Raw genomic sequence first — 19,622 nt, forward strand, 5'->3', positions numbered from 1 at the left:
CAATTTCCTGCATATTTTATCAATTGTTCAAATTGTTCTCCATAAGCAGGTATACCTACTATATGATGATGTAGTCATGCCCCTCCTAGGTATTTAACCAAAGGGAATGGAAGCATGTGTCCATACGAAACTGTACACAGATGTTCATAGCAGCTCTATTCATAGTAGCCAAGAACTGGAAAGAACCCAAATGGCCATCAGCGGATGAATGGATAAACAAATTGTGGTATGTCCATACAATGGAATACCTACTACTCAGCAACACAAAGAAATAAACTGCTGATAATTATAATAACCTGGATGAAGCCAAACAAAAAAGAGCTGCATGACTCCATTTATAAAAAATTCTAGGAGGCCGGGCACGGGGGCATGCACCTGTAAGCCCAGCACTTGGGAGGCTGAGGCAGGAGAATAGCCGTGAGTTTGGGGCCAGTCTGGGCTACATAAGCAAGTCCAAGGCTACCCTGCATTACATAGTGAAACCCTGCCTCAGGAAAAAAAAAAAAAAAAAACCTAGGAAATTAATTTTAATCTATAGTTTCAGAGAGCAGTGCTTGCTTGAGGAAGGAGGTGGGGTGGGAAGGACAGCTGCGGTCATTAGTTTGATTGCGGTGAGAGTTTCGCAGTTGAATACTTATGTCAAGACTTTTCTGATTGTACCTTTTAAAATGATCTTGATTAAAAGTCAGTTATCCCCAATAAAACTATTATTCAAAAAAGAATAAGAAAGAAATTGATCAGTTTGAATGCACAGGGAAAACCAGATGGGTGGGGATTGAAATGAGGCCATTTGACATTCACAAAAGGTCACTGCTGTCGCCGAGGGTAGTTCCCCTGCCTGGGTCAGGGACAAAGCTAGAGTGCTGGCCTTAAGAAGCGAGAGACTGACACAGCAGAGTGTGTATTGCCTTTGCATTCATCTTCAAGGGCTGCTGCACTAAGCTTAGGCGCTAGGAATTTCTCTTCTCACGGTTCTGGAGGCCGGAAGTCTGAGATCAAGGTGCCGGCATTCCTGTTTCTGGAGAGGGCTCCCTTCCCTGCGACTTCTGCTGTGTCCTCACGGGGGTGGGCAGACGCAAGCAAGTTTGATCAGAATTGAGGAAAAAACTTGAGAGAGATGATTAAGGAATAAAAAGAGGTGCGGAAACATTTGTATGAATGGAGGCACTGGGGGAAAAAAAGGCAGCAACTGAGGGTAGAAACGAAAGCTGAGGGTGGTCAGAGAGGAGAGGGAGGGTTGGGAGGCCGCCCTGGAGTCAGGGCTCGATTCAGCGGCATGCCCCAGGAGGCGGGTTTTGTTCTGCAGCATAGGGCAGGGAGATCACCAGCGGAGCGTCTCCCCAGGACTGCGCGCGAGGCATGCGTTCTCCTCGCCCCGCTCCGCGCCTCGCCCGCCTCCCTCGTCCCCCGAACTCCTGTTTTCGCCTGTTTCCAGCAGTCTGCGATACCCGAGGGGGCTTCACAAAAAATAAATTTGGGAACTGTAGATTTCTTTGCCGATGATTTTTCCCCTTACTCTCCTTACTGGATAATTCCTTGTTCCTCTCATTGAAAAAGAATGGCCTTCCCTGTGAAAACTTGACCTTTTCCTTTTAGTGAGTAGTTCAGAAAAATCTATCTTTTCTATGTTTCTATGTATTTCTAGACTTCCAGCCATTATGCCCTGCTGCTCCAAAACAAATGGAGTTGGAATATTGGAAGATACTGATTTCCCTTTTCTCTTCCCCATCATCTTCCCCTCTCCCTCCTTCTCCTTTCCACCCTCATTCCCGCTTCATCAGTATAATGCGCATGCAGTTTATAGCCCCTCCTGTTTAGGTGCTGTTAGCTATGAAATCAAATCCATCAGTGATATTCTTTTTCTTTTTTTTGCTTCAAAAGGTTGTGTGGTATTTATTTATTTAAAAGAGGTTTTTTTTTTGTTTTTTTGTTTTTTTGTTTTTTTGTCTTTTTGAGAAACGGTCTCACTATGCAGATCAGGCCGACCTTCAGCTCACTGTGTAGCCCAGGGTGGCCTCGAATTGGCAGCGATCCTCCTGCCTCAGCCTCCCCAGTGCTGGGATTACAGACGTTCACCACCATCCCCGGCTTAAAATAGAATTTTAAAAAACAGTAAAAGTGATACAGAATTTCAAAACAAGATGATAGGAAATTAACAATGATTGTTGTATTGCATATTGTTATCTTCAAAGTAGTTGTTCAGATTATCAGATATAGGCATGCAAAATTGATCATACAATTAGGCATTAACTGTGCCTGTCAATAAACCAATAGAAATTTATAGTACAATTATCTTAGCTGTCTTGTGTGTGTATATATACATATACATTTTTCCCCTTCTTTCTTTTCTGCTTTCCCCCATCCCAGTTGTTCTTTCCTTTTGAGCAGGTTCTTTCCCTTTCACAGTATCTATTGTCCCTTTCGGATTTTATTTACTCTTTCCATTTCTTACACTAGGGAGACAATAAGTGGTATTTCTCGAGAGGCCACTCCATGCAGAGCACTTTGTACGGAGAAGAGTTCTTCTCAGAGCATTTGGACACCACGTCGCACTCTGGAAACAGTCATAGTTCGTGCTTTCTTTGTTGTGCGGAGTGGTAGCGTCTTCCTTCCCTCCCACATCGCTCCTCTTCCAGGAGTTTACCTGTGTTTGGGATCCACTGTGGTTGCGAGATATTTTACAGCCAGCACTACAGGGTTTATACAGACAACAGGTTTAATTCACTTCAGTTTAAAATGTTTTAGGAAATAAGTTCAAATCTGAGAAATCAAGATGTAGTGAGCCCAGCCAGAAGAAGTTCCAGAACTGTAAAGGGCACGGGAGCCTCAGATTCTTCAGAGAGATTTCAGACGACCAGAAGGTACTGTGCCCAGTGGGAGGATTGTTTAAAAACAAAAGTCCCTTCTTAAGTCAGCAACAGTGCTAGGACATCGAAGGAACCTAGCTCTCAGAGTTACTAGTGTGTGCTTTATGTTGTGTGTGTGCTTTATTTTGTTAAGACCACACGTGAAGATAATGTTTAACATTGGGAAGGCTCAGCTTCTTCCCGTACTTAAATCTGTGAAGGAGAATCCACTTTTCCTAATTTCAGCCTCTTCCCCCTTTTTCTCTCCTCTTCACTTTCCTGCATATTTTATCAATTGTTCAAATTGTTCTCCATAAGCAGGAAGAGTTATAGGCCACTCTGGATTTTCCATATCTATGCTAAGTGGAGAAACATAAAACTGGCACTATTCTGAGGAAGGTTTTGCTACTGTTTAGAATAATAGGGCGCTGGGGATATAGCTCAATGCACAAGCACCTGCTTGGCAAGCACAGGGTCCTGAGTTCAATTCCTGGTACCAAAAAAAAAAAGAGTGAATAATAGGATGGTGTGTTATAAGAGAAGCATGTTCTCCATAGAGATACATCTGTACATTAGGAATGCCCTATTATGCCTTGATCTTTTCACCATGACAGAGAGATATTTATTCATAATAATCATGATTCCTTTTAGCTTTTTATTTGAGGTCTACAAAGAATAATCTAATTCTGGCAAATTCTGGTAAAATGAAAAATAATGACAAAGTAATTCTACCATTCAGGATGCCATTAATCTGACACATGGCCAGGGTCCAGGCGCCTTGAGCTCACATTCCCAGTGTGTGGAAGGGAGGTTTGAGGTCTGCGTGCCTATGTGATAGGCCCCCTGGGAGGCCGCTTCAGTACCTGTACCCTATGGTCAAGGCCGGGAGGGCACACTGGGCCAGGCCGGGCTATGATATTTGGGACCAAGGAACAACTGCCGACGTACACCTGAGGGACGGTAGGGCCTATAGGAGGCGTGGCGCACGTCAGCGGCCTGGGTAGATAATCAGAAACATGTTGTCCCATGTCCACGCACCCCACCCTGGGCTCGGTGTCTCTCTTCACTCTCAGGGCTCCGGAGGCCTTTGTGTCTATTCAGCTGGAAAAGGTGGGGCTGAGAGATGCCATGCTGAGCGCCTTCCTCCTCCGGAAGCAGGCCGTGGGCGACGGGATGAAGAGCCCAGTGAGTGTGCAGGGAGAGGCGCTCCCTGAAGCTCTGGTCTCGTTTTGTATTTATGCAAATAAAAATCCTGAATGCAGAATCTGTTGCTTTCAACCTATTTGGCTAAACCTATTGAAAGTCAGTGGTGAAGCCCAAAAAGGGAAGCACAATCAGGAAAAGTGTCAGTTTGAGATTGCAGTCAAGATTTTACAAATGCGTGTATTTTTGCAAGGCTGTAGTTGGTTTTGGTACTTTCCAGTACGACTAGTTTCAGCGGCATTGCTGGAGCATTTCTCTACTGCTGAGCAACCCGCTGGTGGGGCTCTGGCCATTATCTTGGTTTCTGTTTAAGGGTCCTGAATCTTAGCCTACTTAGTTGAAAATACTATAAAATTCAAGCTTTAACCAGTTAAACTCATTGCTTAATTGTGTAGATATCATTTCATTATTCAGGAGTTTTTTTGATGAGGAAATGCTAAGGCATAGTTCTTTGGGAGGAAAATGGTAATAGTTATAATCTCTAGACTTTGTCCCTGCCTGTGACTGAAAAGGAACCACTTTGCCTAATCCAGTTCTGCAAATGGGATATGAGGGAGGCTAGATCTTCTAATTACTGATGAGCGATGTTGGAGGCAGAAGGGCCCCTTTCAATAAACAATTCTGAAAAATAAAATTCACCAAGTGAGAAATACAACATTTCATTAACTACCCTTCAGAATTATCCAGCACCTTCTAGAGCAGAAAGACTTCAGGCAATATAATGATCCGTTTCCTCAGGGCCTGTAAGTAAGTTGGTCTGTTACTGTTCTATGGCTGCTGGAAGAAGACCCAAAACTCCTGAGTCCGAGACAAAGACCTTTATTACAGCAGAGCCGGCAATGTGAGCTTCACGTTTGCGTCAGTTCCCTCTGCCTGCCTCCCACAGGGACAACATGAAGGATCTCACATGCAGCCAGTGGGTTTGTGGAAAACACTGAGCTGTGAGGAACCCACCTCTTGGATAGCAAGCCTGCCCTTTTTCCTAATGGGAGACAATATCCCCTCACCCCTCAGGACTGCTCTATGCAAACACGACCCTGGAAAACAGTCCAAGTAAAGACTGGTCAAGCCCTTGCCTTCTTCACATGCTCAACAGATATGTAGAAGCAGAAGAGACCCATGGAAGACTCTCTCCCCACAAGTTTACCTCCAGAAAGAATGTCTAATGTGTGTGGCCTTTTCGTGCTTGAAGTTGGCTAAGTTTGTACATCAGGATGGGTGGCCCTCTCATCCAGCTAACAGAACAACCACCATGTTCTTTTATCACAGGACACAACCGCGAAGATCAAGAGGGACGTTATAATTGAATATTGTCAAAAGTAAGTATAGTGTATTTGAGTCACACAAGTCGATTTCTCTAACCAGCAATATTATGTAGCAATCCAGACAATGAGCCAGGTGCTTTATGCTTTAATACACCACAGGCATATTGGGTCGCACCAAGCTAGTGTCCGCTCACATGAGAAGAGCCTGAGAAGTAAAAGAGAGGGGGAAGAGCTTCATGCTCTGCTTTCAGCCAATACCACCCTGACCGGGATGGAACTTTCTGTTTGTCAGAGATGCTTCATTCTTTTTGAAAGGTCCTCCCGGGAAGGGTACGCTGGAACTTCGGTGAGAGGTGGAACAACTCGGGTTCTTCTCCGGAACACCATCTCTTCTTTTCACTTTCAGGTTTAGCCGCCGCATGTCTCATTATGCTCTTCGGGGTCAGATCATGGCATACTGCAATAGCCTGAGAGCTCTGCTGGAGGATTTTCCTGTTATCAAGGATACCTTCTTCATGGTGGGACAACCACAAGAAAAGAAGGGGTTGAGGGATTCCAAAGAGGGCCTCAAGGCTGACCCCAGGTGTGTAATGTCTTTTAGAGTGTGTTGCTATGCCCCATCTCTCCACAAGAAGAGCTGTGTTTAGTATGAAAACCTTTGCTCCTGTAGCTTGAGTCTTAAGTATTCCCGAAAGTCTGTGTGACAAAGGCCTGCTGCTCAGGATTACACTGTTGAGAGGTGGTAGAGCATTTAAGAGGTGAGGCCTAGTGGAAGGTGTTCAGGCCATTGAGGTTGTGCCCTTGAGGAGGATTGTGGGGTCCTGGTCTCTTCCTCCTCCTCTCTTTCACTTCTTGTCTCTGAGGTGGGTGATGTTGCTCCAGCAGATACTTCCACCACAATGCACTGCCTCACCCAAAGTAACCGGGTCAACTGACCATGGACCAAAACCTCTAAAACCGTTAGCCAAAACAAACCTTTTCTCTTTATAGTTGGCTACCTTAGGTATTAGTTATAGAAACAGACACCTGACTAACGTGCTGTTCCCCCATACTGCACCTGACCTCAACCTTCCAGTCTAGGAAGGCAAAAGAACAAGTAAACACTCCAAGAATAAGAGCATCTTTTTATCTGAACCAAGAATGAGTTCTTATTTATAGGCTATCTGACTGTTTTGTTTTGTTTTGTTTTGTTTTTAGTCAATACAGTTTTCTTTCCCCTGGGGGACCTCAAAGATTTTCATCACTCACAACCTTTTATATGAACTATGATCTGAAATAACTAAGCTTGATTTTGAGCTGTCCAAACTTCAGATATTCTATTCAGTAGAACAGAAGAAATAGTGAGGAGAAAAAAAAAAGCTGATAAACCAGTGCCTTAAATAGTGTCCTATTTTTCTCTGATTAAATATAGATGATGAAGCGCCTGCCTGGCAAGCGTAAGGTCGTGAGTTCGGTTCCCGGTACCGGAGAAAAACAAAAAAAAAAAAAAAAAATATATATATATGATGATGGCGATGTTGATGGCGATGTAGACGTAAATAGATAATAGTGATAAGAGCTGCCTATGTACTTCTTAGCGCCCTTTATCTAGTTTTCCAGACGTTCCTGTTTCAGTCTACCTAGAGTTCACCCACAGGGCTGGAGGAGTTAGCACTCCTGTGTGGTACTAACCACATTTCCTTTTTTAAAAGGGGATGTATGTGGTATAGAGCTGTGTAGCATCTGGGCAGAGAAGCAAAAATGCCCTGTAGAGTGAGCTTACCTCCCCCGCCTATTCTTTCCCTTACAACAGAGTTTCACTAAGAGTAATACTTTGAAAAGATATGATCATAGACCGGAAAAGCGGAAGAGAAGTGAAAGGTCACTTGTACCACACACCCTTTCACTCACTCATTTGTTCATGCATGCACTACACAACTAACAGTTATTCAGTGTTTACCCAGTACCAGGAACTTTGCTATAAGTTAGTTACACAGGTAAGTCATTGACTGGCAATAAATTCAGTCTAATGGGGAAGCTCTGTAAATAAACAATTCATTTCAGAGACAATGCTCTGTGTTAGAGGGGTGTGGGGAGGTCTGTGAGGGAAGGAAGGTGGGGAAGACATGTTTAACTGTACCTCAGGGCCTCAGGGAGAAATTCAAAGATGAGATGACAGTGAAGTTAGAGTTTCCCCAAGAAAATGCAATGATTGAGGCTAGAGAATAAAATAAGCTGAAGTCCTTAACTGATAACTGACCATCAGAAGAGCGGCCAGTCCTACCTTGAGCCTTATGAGGTGCTCGGTTTGTGGGTACCAGTGTTTTGTTTTATGAGCTCAGCCAGTGCTTTCGTTTGGGTAGACTTTGGGATTTGCTTACAGGAAGAATGCACTGAGGAAAGAGGGAGGAAAGACATTTCAGGGGTTCATCTTGCTGAACGGTTGACTGGACAACTTGATCCTCGGCGAGGCTGGAATGCACCTTGCTCCCATAAGAGACTCTTCTAAGGCTTCTTACCTCCATCCCTTTATTACCCTCTACCCAGGCTGACTGCTTGTAAACCCAGTCTACATTTGGGATCACACTTTAAAAGTTCTGTCCAGAAATCTAACCCCGAATTTACTGCATCTGTGTTTAGGATGAGCCGTGTTCAAAGTCTGCTTTCACTTCCTGTCTGTTTAATTTGCAGCAACCAAATAAGGAGGTCTGGATGTGAATGAGAGGAAATGTCTTTCTACCTTGCAGGTGTTTACTCTTTTCTTTTAGTTTTGTATAGCTGTGTTTCCTAAAGGTTAAGGGAAATAGTCATTTGAGCTAGAGAGCCGGCACCCCTGACCATGCTGCTTGCCTCAGAGCACAGCCTGAACACGGCAGTCTTAGTGGCGCACTCCGTATGGCGGTGTTAGAGCCGTCCTCTCTGCACAGCAAGGGAAGTAGATAATAAGGGCGCACTGTGACGAAGAACAAATCACCCAGCAAGCAAGGCGCGGTGTTATCGGAAGGACGGAGGAAACCGGGCTGGGAGCACGGAAAGCTTCGGGGGAGAGGGCCCGCTTCATTAACCCGGGTCTTGAGTGATGAGTGTGCTCCAGAGGCCAGGAGAGGGAACTGTGCTCGTACGGGAAGAGCTACAGGGACAAAGAATTCGAGGGTGCGTGTGCTTTGGGGGCCCCAGTTACTGAAGACCTCACAGAAGGTTGAGTCTCTTCCTCAGCGATGCGGCGCACAGCTGAAAAGGAAACCGAGAGAAAACTGCAGTTGTGAAAGAGCTCTGCGATGGCAGAACACAGGGTGATTCTCCACAGCAGCTCCCAGCTTTAAGAATGTACAAGGACAGAGGCGCGAGTGCAGTGTGGGCAGAGGGTCGGGTCAGTGTACGGGAGCGGTCACTTCTGCAGACAGCTACAGGAGAGGAGCAAGCACTAGGACATCAATCTTTTATATCGGCCTAATGGGTACCTTAGTATGCTGCTCTGAGCAACTTTTACTGCTGAGAAAAAGACTTTGTTTTGACTCTGTTTTTTTTTTTTTTTTTCTGGTACCCGGAATCGAACCCACAACCCTGCACTTGCCAGGCAGGCGCTGTGCCTCTGACCTAAACCCCCAGCCCCTTGTTTTGAGTCTTAATGCTTTAATACTGCTGGGTTCCCTTGTCTCAGCCCCTCCCCTCCCTGGCCCTTGCCTGGGGGAAGTGGCCGCTAACTGGGGAGCAATGCTGGCCCTCGGATTACGGCCTCCCCGTCAGTACCTTAGCTGCACTCCAGTTGCATTCTCTAGGCCAATTAGAAAGAAATTTATCTCTCTACAGCTAGCATTGCCTGTATTTCTATAATTAATATGCCAGGGTTGATAGCAGGAAAAGGAAAAAGGTTGTGTCGGGGGCTACAGTCGGGGTCTTCAGCTCGGTGGTTCTCCACAGTGCGGACGTCTGTGAGGCTCATACCCACAGTGTATGAGGACAGCGACAGAAAGTGGAAGACGCAGAGGGGTGGGAAAGACCCGGATGTCTGGTGTTCATCCTTCAGAGAAAAGGAGAGTATGACTATCAGTGACACCACTTACGAAGTTACTAAAACTGTGTAGACAAGAGGCATTTAGGGGGTGGAATCGGCTGGGCCAGCTGCCAGACTCGATGTGGAGCCAGAGGAGAAAGAGGAATCGGGGATGTCATCCAGGCTTGGGTGGGAGAAGAAAGAAAAGACACCAGTGCCGTTATTGTTTAATAGGAAGAGAGTTTAAATTTTGGAAGATTAAAAAAGGGTTCTAGCCAGGCATGGAGGTGCATGCCTGTAATTCCAGCACTCTGGAGGCTGGAGGCTGAGGCAGGAGGATCGTTGTGAATTCGAGACCAGTGGGGGCTACAAAGTGAGCTCAAGGCCAGTCTGAACTGAAGAGAGACCTTGTCTAAAAAAAAAAAAAAAAAAAAAAAAAAAATTACCCTGTATTTTAGATGAGGAGGCTCAACCACGGCAACTGTGTAAGACTGTACAGTCGTGGGTGACAGAAACTGAGCTCAAAATCAGGTCCTCTGATGCCAGACTCCACACCCTGCGAACCACACACGTCTCCGGCTGCTCCTCTAACACAGAGGAGCACAGTTCGTTAGATGTGGTGACACCGGGTCCTTCAGGTGGGATTCCAGGGTGCCGCCTGCTCCTTGGCTGATGCAGAAACCAGATCACAAGGCCATCCCCCTAGGGCTTCCACCTGGGTGAAAGTCACAAACAGGCACAACCTGTTACTTCTTACTGATGCGTTCATTTGTGGTAAAACCACAGAGAGACGCAAGGCACTAACCAACGTAAGATTAAAGGGCGTTGATCTGGGGCCCACAGGCTTCAAAGGTGCCGGTGACATTCTACCTCCCAGGCCAGGTTCCTGGCTTTGTGAGCACCCTTACGCTAGACATCTCTGGATGCCCTGCCTGCCTGTCAACCTGCCTAACAGATGCCGAGGTACTTGCAGGAGGAGAGGCCAGAGGCTGAGGAACCTGGCAAGGAACACGGTGGGAAGGCAGGAAAACGAAACCAGGGTCTGCAGCTTGGATTCTGCAGCCAGGCAGAGGTGCATTTAAATCCTAAGTTCCTGTCTCAGGATTGGGTAGGCGGGAGCTAACCTCTCAAGACCTCAATTTCCTCAGCTGTGAAACAGATATAAAAATAGATCCATCCTAAGGTTGTCAGAAGCATTCAGTGACATAAAATCTGTAACACCCAGGATGGTGCCAGCTCCCTAAATCCTGCCCTGCTTTCCTGCTCTGCCCACACCTTGCCCTCCGCCATACCCAGGCCTTCCTCCCACACAGCTCAGGCTAAAATCAGCCTGGTTGCTCTTCTTCCCACTGGGCTGTTTATAAATAACTCTGGCCACCTGGGAGCAGAGTCAGGGAAAGGAAGGTTACTGTCCTTGGGTTTGGACGCGGATGGGGCCTGTGGTGACAGGGCCTTGTGGCCTGCGGCCAGGGCCTAAGTAGGTCCTACTCAGGATGCCTCCGGTGTGGGGGGAAGGGCTGTGCCACGGTGCTTTCTTCTAACGCTGCAGGAGTTTTCAGCGCCGACCTCGGAGTTTGCTGTCGGCGGACGGACAGATCTTCCTCAATTTATGGTTCATCCCGCATCCTTCTGAAGTGCTGCTTATGTTCAAAGCCCTTCCAGAAAAGGTTTGTGATGGTTTTTTATGCCAGAATGAAAACTGGCATATGCCTTGCAGTTCAACACATCCGTCGAAGAGGATGTCTCATGTATTTTTTCTTCAGAGACGTCTATTAACTGAAATTTTCACAGCTTCTGCTTTTGTTTTTGTTTTTTGTCTTTTTTGAGACAGGGTCTTGCTATGCAGTTCAGGCTGGCCTTGAGCTCACTTTGTAGCCCAGGTTGGTCTCGAGCTCACAACAATCCTCCTGCCTCAGCCTCCTGAGTGCTGGGATTACAGGCATGTGCCACCACACCTGGCCGTTCCACAGCTTCTAATACTTTTGCCTGCTTTATTATATTTTCTCTTCGGCGTCATTATTTCATGAGTTCCATTTTCCCCTGGTCATGAATGAATACTGATTTGGGCTTCTGACTTTGTTTACTAATACAGTGTTCCCTCCCAAACCCTTCAGCAGAACCCCACCCTGCTGCCCTGTGGCTGATGAGAGGTGGAGGTCACACTTGTAACACAGCTGGTGGCTGGTTTTTGAGGGTGACTCTAAGTATCTAACTTACAGATAGAAGTCGTATTAGTAATCATAAAAAAGAGAATCTAGAAGCACAAAACACATCAGCATGAACTAACAAAAGTACAATGTTGAAAATGGCATTTGAGGAATATTCTGATTTTTCTTCTTTTTTTTTTGAAACAGGGTCTCCCTGTGTAGTTCAGGCTGGCCTTCAGTTCACTATGTAGCCCAGGCTGGCCTCAAACTCACAGTGATTCTCCTGCCTCAGCCTCCCAAGTGCTGGGATTATAGGAGTATACCACCACACCTAGCTCTTTTTTTTTTTAAATTTGATTTTTCTTCTTAAATGAAAACTTGTTTGGCAATAAATGTCTCTGCTTTCAATCAGGACAATGTTATGTGAATGTGGTCCTTACTGTGAATTTATTTGTGACCTTTATAATTTATTAATGGCCATAAAAGCACATTTTGGTGTGTTCTTGGCCACCAGTGATCTTAAACAAAGACAAACACATTGCTTTACTCCCACACAGAGGAAAGTGCCCTTGTCCAAAGCGCATGACCGTGGTTCATGGGTAAGTCTACTGTTTTCTCTTTCAGATCTTATCCCTCGTACACTGTGAAAATGTCTATGTAAACACAGTTGGCCTCCGTGCCGCAGGTTCCACATACAATACTTTCCACTGATGGAAAATATTTAGGAAAAAATTACATCTGTGCTAAACATATACAGATTTTTCCTTCCCTGTCATTATTCTCTAAACAATACCGTATAATAACTATGTACATAGCATTCATACTGGGTATTCTGTCTAGGGGTGGTTTAAAGTTTACACGAGGATGTGCACATGCAGATACTGCTCCGGGTGACGGAAAGCATCCGTGCACTGTGGTATCCTCCGGGGGCCTGGAAGCAGTCCCCTAGGGAGCAGGAGTGATGACTGTGTCCTTAAAGATATCGTTCCTAGTCATACCCAAATATAATGTATGTCTCTTGGGGACTTCCTGAGACTTACTGCCTTGTGTTGCTTCTCCCCACAGGCAGCTTTTAGAGCCTTAAAGTTAACTCTGCAGCTGATAGCCCCTCTCCACGACATCGTGGCCTACCTTTTCAGCATTGCTACTCTCGGCAGTTGTCCAGCATGTTTTGAGCTTCCTCTAAGTCCTAACCCTTTGAGAGGCACCTGGGGAGGAGCTGAGGACATAGGTAAGTGGTTCGTGGTGATAAAATCATGTTCAACATGCAGTTGAAACTCTGTGAGGCTCTTAACAGCTAGAAAATAGAACTATATTTTCTCATAAATGACAGTGATTAAGGTAAAGGAAAAGTCCCTGTTTCCAAAATGCATATTTGCCAGGCGTGGTGGCGCACACCTGTAATCCCAGTACTCAGGAGGCTGAGGCAGGAGGATCATCGCAAGTTCCAGACCAGCCTGGGCTACAAAGTACACCAAGTCAGGAGGCCCAGGGTTGTACTTTGCCTCTGAGTTTTGGTTATCACAAGCTGAGGACTTCAAATCCTGGTACTCTGTCCTTCCATAAAATGAGGCTGATGACACCAATCTCAGACAGTGTTCTGTGAATTGTTTGTAATGTTCTAGAACATTGCATACGGCCCCACTAAATATTGGTTTTCTTTCATCCCCTTTCCTTCCTAGTCTTTTTTAACTCACCTGGCAAGATCAAAGCCAAGAGCCGGGGATATAGCTCAGGGGCACAAGTCCCTGCCTGGCAAGCGCACAGTCCTGAGTTCAATTCCCGGTACAAAAAAAAAGAAAAAAAAGATCAAAGCCAAACATGCACAGTTAAGAAGCTTGCAGACAGCTCCTGGTTAGCAAATAACCACCTGATGGTCCTGTGCTCTGAATGATTGAGGCATTAGTTTCATATGCCCACGGCTAATCAGTGAATTTGAACTGTCAACAGGTTGTAAAATAGTCTCTTCATATACTGTTAAGACACTGTAACAGTGGGGTCTATCAGAGCAGAGAAATTGATCTTTTTTTTTTTTCTTTTGTCTTTTTGAGACAAGGTCTCACTATGCAGTTCAAGCTGGCCTTGAGCTCACTTTTTAGCCCAGGCTGGTCTCAAATTCACAATGATCCTCCTGCCTCAGCCTCCTGAGTGCTGGGATGACAGGCATGCGCCACCACGCCCAGCTGATCTTATTGACTTCCATCCAATTTGTCACTAATCATGTAAATATTAATCAGTGGCTAGCAATAACATAATAGCCAGGGATTTTAAGAATGAGAAGAGGCACTGAATTGGAGTCTTCACCTAGAAAGGGCCAAGGACACTGTGACCCCATCATTCTCTCCTCCTCCTCCTCCTGGAGGGAACCTGAGAAACGTTCCTTTCCTGTGTTTCCTGGGTGCCCCACCCCCACCCCACTGCTGCCTGGCAACCACCTGCCCCATCCTCACAGAGGATGGAGAAATAGGCCTATTTTGCTGGGCATGGTGGCGCAGTCCTGTAATCCCAGCACTCGGGAAGCTGAGGCAGGAGGATCATTGTGAGTTCAAGGCCAGCCTGGCCTACACAGTGAGCTCAAGCCCAGCCTGAACTGCATAGCAAGACCCTGTCTCAAAAAGACAGAAAAAAAAAAAAAAAAAGAGAGAGAAATAGGTCTATTTTAACCTAGCAGTTTTAAATATCATATCATCTGAATCTGTGTCCCTCTGGCCAATGCATAAAGGCAATATGTTTGTGGGAGACCATGGAGCTCGGGGCCAGAAGATTTGTATTGTGCTAACAGACCCAGAAGGACTCCGGGAACATCCCAGTGAGGGGTGGAGAAGGACATTGGTGGTGATCTGGGAGGAAGGGGGATGCCTGTCTGAGAGAGGTGTGTGCAAAGGGGGCAGCGCTGGTGCAGCCTCGGCAGAAGCACAGAACTGATACAGACCGCAACCGCTCAGAAAGACTAACACACCTTCAAGGAATACAGCAAAAGATTAGAGATCAACAGCTCTTCTAGATTCTTTCCTTTTACTAACATAACAACTGTTGTCAGCGGAACTTAAAAGACACTTAGGGGAGCTGCTGGGGGGATGTGGGGATTGAGCTTTGCAGAGGGACGGCAGCAAGGAAGACAGGTCACAAAAACGATCCTCTGCCCTTGGGATGGGGGCGGGGGCAGGTGTCAGCTACACGGAGACGACACAGCAGCTGAGAGCCAGAGCCGCCTTTCCAAACGGAGTGGCTGCATTAGCCCCACCGCAGCTGGCAGCAAGGAGCTTCTCCCACTGGGGAAGCAGGGGAGGTGCATCAGGGAAGGAAACAGGGACAAGAAAAGGACCCCGGTGAGGAGCCAGGCCAGGCTGGCTGTGGCCAGCTCAGCAGCGTGGCGCTGAGGACCTGGGGGCCATGAAGCCCAGGGGCTGAGGAGGTACAGCTCAGAACGAAAGGTACTGCTGAGTACTCCTGGTGTGCTCTAAAGCTGGCGTCCTGGGGATGGGAGCTCAGTCTTTCCGAGGAGTGCAATTAGAGACAGCACCTTGAGGTGGCTGTGAATAACAGCCTTCCGCCCCAGGGAGAAAGTGCACGCTCTGATTCCCTGAAGACAAATAAAGAGCAAGCTGAACTAAAAACAAAACAAATTAACAACAACAAAAGATAAGGCCGGGGATATAGCTTAGTGGCACAAGCACCTGCCTGGCCAGCACAAGGTCCTGGGTTCGATTTCTGGCACACCAACAACAAAATCAGAAAAGATAATCATCTTTTAAGAAAGGCAAACCAGCTTAGTTCCTGGCGTGTTCCCAGAGGAGGCAGGGAGGACTAAGTGAGCTGGAAGGACAGTACTCCTTTTAGCCATTTCCGACCTATTTGGAGATAGATAGATAGACACTTAGGGGAGCTGCTTGGCTTTTACGGATTGAAATGCTTTATAATATTGTTAAGAGGGATACGCAGAATTTCAGCTTTTAGTCTTCTCCCTTGACCCAAGGAAGCAGCTCTTAGTCCGTCAATCAGCTCTGTGGTTGCAGCCAGATTCTCTCCTTCCCTGGAAGCCGCAGCCAGCCACTCCCTCCAAAGTCCGTGAGAGCAGAGCGTAGAATCAGGATGTGGGAGTCGAGGCTGAGGTTTTTTTGTCGAGCCACTCAGTTAAAGCTGCATTTAGGGCTTCAGGAACTCAAGACACGAGACAAAGGGCACTGGAGTGCAGTTGGGGCCACTGTGACACCTCCCCATCACTCTCTCCTCCTCCTCCTCCTCTTCCTGGGGGACACCGAAATGTTTCCTGGATGCCCCAGGCCCCACCCCCACCCCCACCCCACTGCTGCCTGGCAACCACCTGCCCCATCCTCACAGCCAGGCTGCTTTACCTGCCTACCTCGGCCACCTCCCTGCCCACCAAGCAACCTGACCCTATGAAGAAAGGAAAACCAGTGCCAGGCATGGTGGTGCATGCCTGTAATCCCAGCACTTGGGAGGCTGAGGCAGGAGGATTGTTGTGAGTTTGAGACCAGCCTGGGAAAGAGAGCTCAAGGCCAGCCTGAACTGCAGAGCAAGACCCTGCCTCAAAAAGACCAAAAAAAAAAAAAAAAAGAAAAGAAAAGAAAAAAGAAGAAAGAAAGGAAAGCTGGAGAGAACATTTTTAAGTCAGTGGAAAACAAAGTCAGGTGAGTTCTCACTTCCAGAGCCGTATTTTAATGATCATGCCACCTCTCAGCGTATAACTATTCTGCTGGAAAATGATCAACTTGCAAAGTATACAGATCAGCTATCATCCAGCCACTCTAACAAGCGCAATGTTTGTGTTTGTCTTTACTCCCTTCTAGCCCCTGCCCAAGTGCATTTTACATTTATATCTTAGGGCGCTGTGACCGCAGGACATGTGCAGTTGTGTGTTCTCCTGCCCTCACTGTCCCTGCAGAGGGCCATAAACTCCCCCCCCCCCCCCCCCCCGTTGCCACTCAGCCGCACAGCCTGCTGCTTGCAGACCAGACACACTGGGCCTCCAGCAAGTGAGGCCCAGGGACCACCCTTCCCCCCGCCAACAACCGCAGAAGCGTCCCTACCACCTGCTCTAATGTCTCTCCTCTTTGGGCGGACACTTCGGCCCCCACGGACCATCAGATCTAGAAGAGTCATAAAGAATTTGATGAGTGGACCCAATTATTTGGGGGCTGGAAAAAGCACAAGACCGCTGTGCTGCTGTGTGTAAAATGTCAAACAGAGATGCGGTCTGCACTGTGGGTCTTGCCCGAAAGCCAAGAGAATATATGGGGAGAGTCAGCACCTTGCCAGTATCGGCAGCTTTTCTCATCCGGGACCTGCCCTGATTAAGGCTCCTGCGTGGCGTCTTCACTCCCACGACCCCTGCCTTCCCGGCAGGTAAACGCTGGAGAAGGCCCAGTACTGCGCCAGATCAGGAAGAAAGCGGCCTGTGTCTGCGTGAGCTACCCTAAGACAGAGCAGCTCCGCCACGCCCTGCGGCTCGTCCTCCTCCCTCCTCCTTGAGCTACAAATGGACAGTGGTCGGTTTCCTCCCATAACAGGGATGTCCTTCTTGGCTAGAAAGCTGTCCCTGTCCTCCCAGGAAGCTGAGGAGCATGTTAAGCCAGCTGGCATTCTGGCAGCCCTGTGAGCATGCGCCCACCAGGCTCCCTCCCTGAGAACGCAGGAGTTTTTGCGGTGCTCACTCCTTCTACGTGATCCATTCCTTCCCTGGGCCAATGATGGAGCGCCCGGGACAGCCGTGCAGATGCAGGCCGGGTTCCTTCGCCCAGCACAGAGTGTTCTCAAAGGCCTCTCAATTAAATTTTCATCTAAAGCGTGTACATATTTACTTAGATGGGGCCTAATTTTGCAGTATGTGCCCAAGAAATATACCAAAAAGGGGTCTCCCACACCTTTTTCCAAAAATGACTAGAATCTCCCAGAAGAACATGCATATATATGCATGCACATATGTCATATGTGTCTCTGTGTATATGTGTACACACACACACACACACACACACTTTTTTTACTTGCCTTGGATCGTCTCGCGTCTCTGTCAGCCCCGGAGCCGGTGACATCAGGGGCTGGTTAGGGTGGCGTGGCAGTGACAGTGGCAGCTGTTTATAATTTATAATGTGTAGGTCCCTGGATATACTGAAGACCGTGCTTTCCCATTCCCTGTAATTTCTCTGTTCGTTCTATTTTGAGACCATAGCCTTGTGAACTGTAAAACTGTCTTTCAACAGTGCGTTCATAACGCGCTAAAAAAGCAAAGCAAGTTTTTATCTTCTTCAGGAAGGAAGGAAAAAAATAAATCAGACCTTAGGTGCTACAGCATAAGCTTTTGCTGTTCTTGCAAAACGTATGATTAGTTCACCCACGCAGAAAGGGAAATCCGTGAGGTGACAAGCTCCGGAGGGGAAACTGACGCTTCCTGGGCGGGCAGGCCCTCCTCGCCAGCATCTCACCCTGTCCCAGACTCAAATGCTGTCCTCTTCCAGGGGCTGAGCTTCAAGAGCTGCAGAAAATGCTCGACAGCCTCGAGGACCCCCAGGACCCTGCCCAGGTGGCCCAGGCCCTCCTCCTCCGCAGGGAGGTTCTCTTTCTGCAGTTCGACGGTGCTGTGAGGCACCTCACGCGGTAAGGGCTGCTGCTGTTTCCACCTGGTCAGTTCCGCTGGGCAGGTCTTCACTGAGTGCCCATCTCAGGAGGCCGCTCTCGGCAAGATTAGATGTCAGCTTAAAATAGGGCACAGATGGATCAGAAGGCTGTTCCCAAGCCTGTCCTGCTGTCTGTGTGGCATATATTCTGACAATCTTGATAGTACTGAATGTAATTCCAGAATAAATTGTATAATAATTTTTACTTTCAATATCCAGGTGATTTTATGACAGTAAACATTTTACAATACTGAAAATTACTAAGTTTCATTTAGTTGTTGTTTTTTTTTTAATTTTTATTTACTCTTCAAAGGAACAGAATTTTTCCTGAACTTCTGAAGCTAATGAAATTGGCTACTAGAGTTAAATTTATAAATAAGTAAATCTAAATGGGCATAATAGCAGCACTCAGGAGGCTGAGGCTGGAGGACTGTTGTGAATTCAAGGCCAGCCTGGGCTACATAGTGACACCCTGTCTCAAAAAAAAAATTTTTTTTTAAAGTAAACAAAAAATAAATAAATATGCCTGTAATCCCAGCACCGGGGAGGCTGAGGCAGGAGGATCGTTGCAAGTTCAAGACCAGCCTGCGCTACAAAGTGAGCTCAAGGCCAGCCTGAACTGCATAGTGAGACCCTGTCTCAAAAAGACAATAAAAAATTAAATAAACAAATAAATCTACCACTAGCCTGGCAGGAATTATTAAGTGTTCTCCCTACACAAAAATGTTTTATTTGGCTACTCAATCATGGTTCCAGTGTGATTTTTTTTGTTTGTTTGTTTTTAGTTTTTTTTGGTACCAGGAATCAAGCTCAGGACCTTATGCTTGCCAGGCAGGTGCTTGTGCCACTGAGCTATATCCCCAGCCCTCCAATGTGATTTTGATTGAGTTTGAATTAAGGTTTACACTGTTCCCAGGATAAATTTTTTATGGGAAGGGAGTGGAGTTGAGTCAGGCCTGAGCGTCTCTGCTTAAATTGTCAACATTCAGGGCTGGGGATTTAGCTCAGCGGCAAAAGTGCCTGCCTGGCAAGCGCAAGGTCGTGAGTTCGGTTCCTGGTACCGGAGAAAAAAAAAACAAAAACAAAAAAAACCAATAAATTGTCAACATTCATTAACTTCTTTTGATTAATTCTTAGTGTGTGTAGCCAGTGAGGGCCCTCAGATGCCTGTGGATTGCACTGTTTTCCGCCGTTATCTTTGAGCTTTCATAGAGAATGGAAATGGGGGGTTGTACTGAGTGAACTATATGTTTCTCTTTCTAACTCTGCATTTTCTTTTTTTTTTTTTTTTTTTTACTCTGCATTTTCTTTACCTTGCCAGGATACTGTTGGATTTACAATGTAAATTTAGCAGGACAAAAAAAAGTCATACTAAGTTCTTTTCTTGGGCCAGGAATGTAGCTCAGCAGTACAAGTGCCTGCCTGGTAAGCACAAGGTCCTGAGTTTGATTCCCAGTACCAAAAAAAAAGTTATTTTCTTTTTATTGACAAATAGCTTCCTATTTGTTAAGCAGGTGGGCTACAAAGGCTATAATTTATATATTCTTTCTTTA

The 19,622-nt window shown here is 46.6% G+C and overlaps 1 protein-coding gene across 7 annotated transcripts in view; it reads left to right on the top strand.

Annotated features, from left to right (window-relative positions):
• The first annotated feature begins 2,408 nt into the window (after nucleotides 1-2,408).
• LOC102016034 (coiled-coil domain-containing protein 162-like) overlaps nucleotides 2,409-19,622 on the top strand; it is an 86,963-nt gene continuing 69,749 nt past the window's right edge. For 2 of the 7 annotated variants that reach the window (XM_013510809.1, XM_013510808.1), the window contains exons 1-8: nucleotides 2,409-2,861; nucleotides 3,920-4,031; nucleotides 5,319-5,368; nucleotides 5,721-5,897; nucleotides 10,837-10,954; nucleotides 11,992-12,033; nucleotides 12,500-12,665; nucleotides 17,911-18,049. In XM_013510809.1, coding sequence (XP_013366263.1) covers nucleotides 3,975-4,031; nucleotides 5,319-5,368; nucleotides 5,721-5,897; nucleotides 10,837-10,954; nucleotides 11,992-12,033; nucleotides 12,500-12,665; nucleotides 17,911-18,049 — 749 coding nt within the window. In that variant the 5' untranslated portion in view covers nucleotides 2,409-2,861; nucleotides 3,920-3,974. The remainder of the gene's footprint in view (nucleotides 2,862-3,919; nucleotides 4,032-5,318; nucleotides 5,369-5,720; nucleotides 5,898-10,836; nucleotides 10,955-11,991; nucleotides 12,034-12,499; nucleotides 12,666-17,910; nucleotides 18,050-19,622) is intronic. The other 5 variants (XM_013510813.1, XM_013510815.1, XM_013510814.1 and 2 more) reach the window with 4 other exon arrangements.

This window comes from Chinchilla lanigera, unplaced genomic scaffold, assembly GCF_000276665.1.
Source record: "Chinchilla lanigera isolate Chin_1 unplaced genomic scaffold, ChiLan1.0 scaffold00010, whole genome shotgun sequence".
Lineage (NCBI taxonomy): Eukaryota > Metazoa > Chordata > Mammalia > Rodentia > Chinchillidae > Chinchilla > Chinchilla lanigera.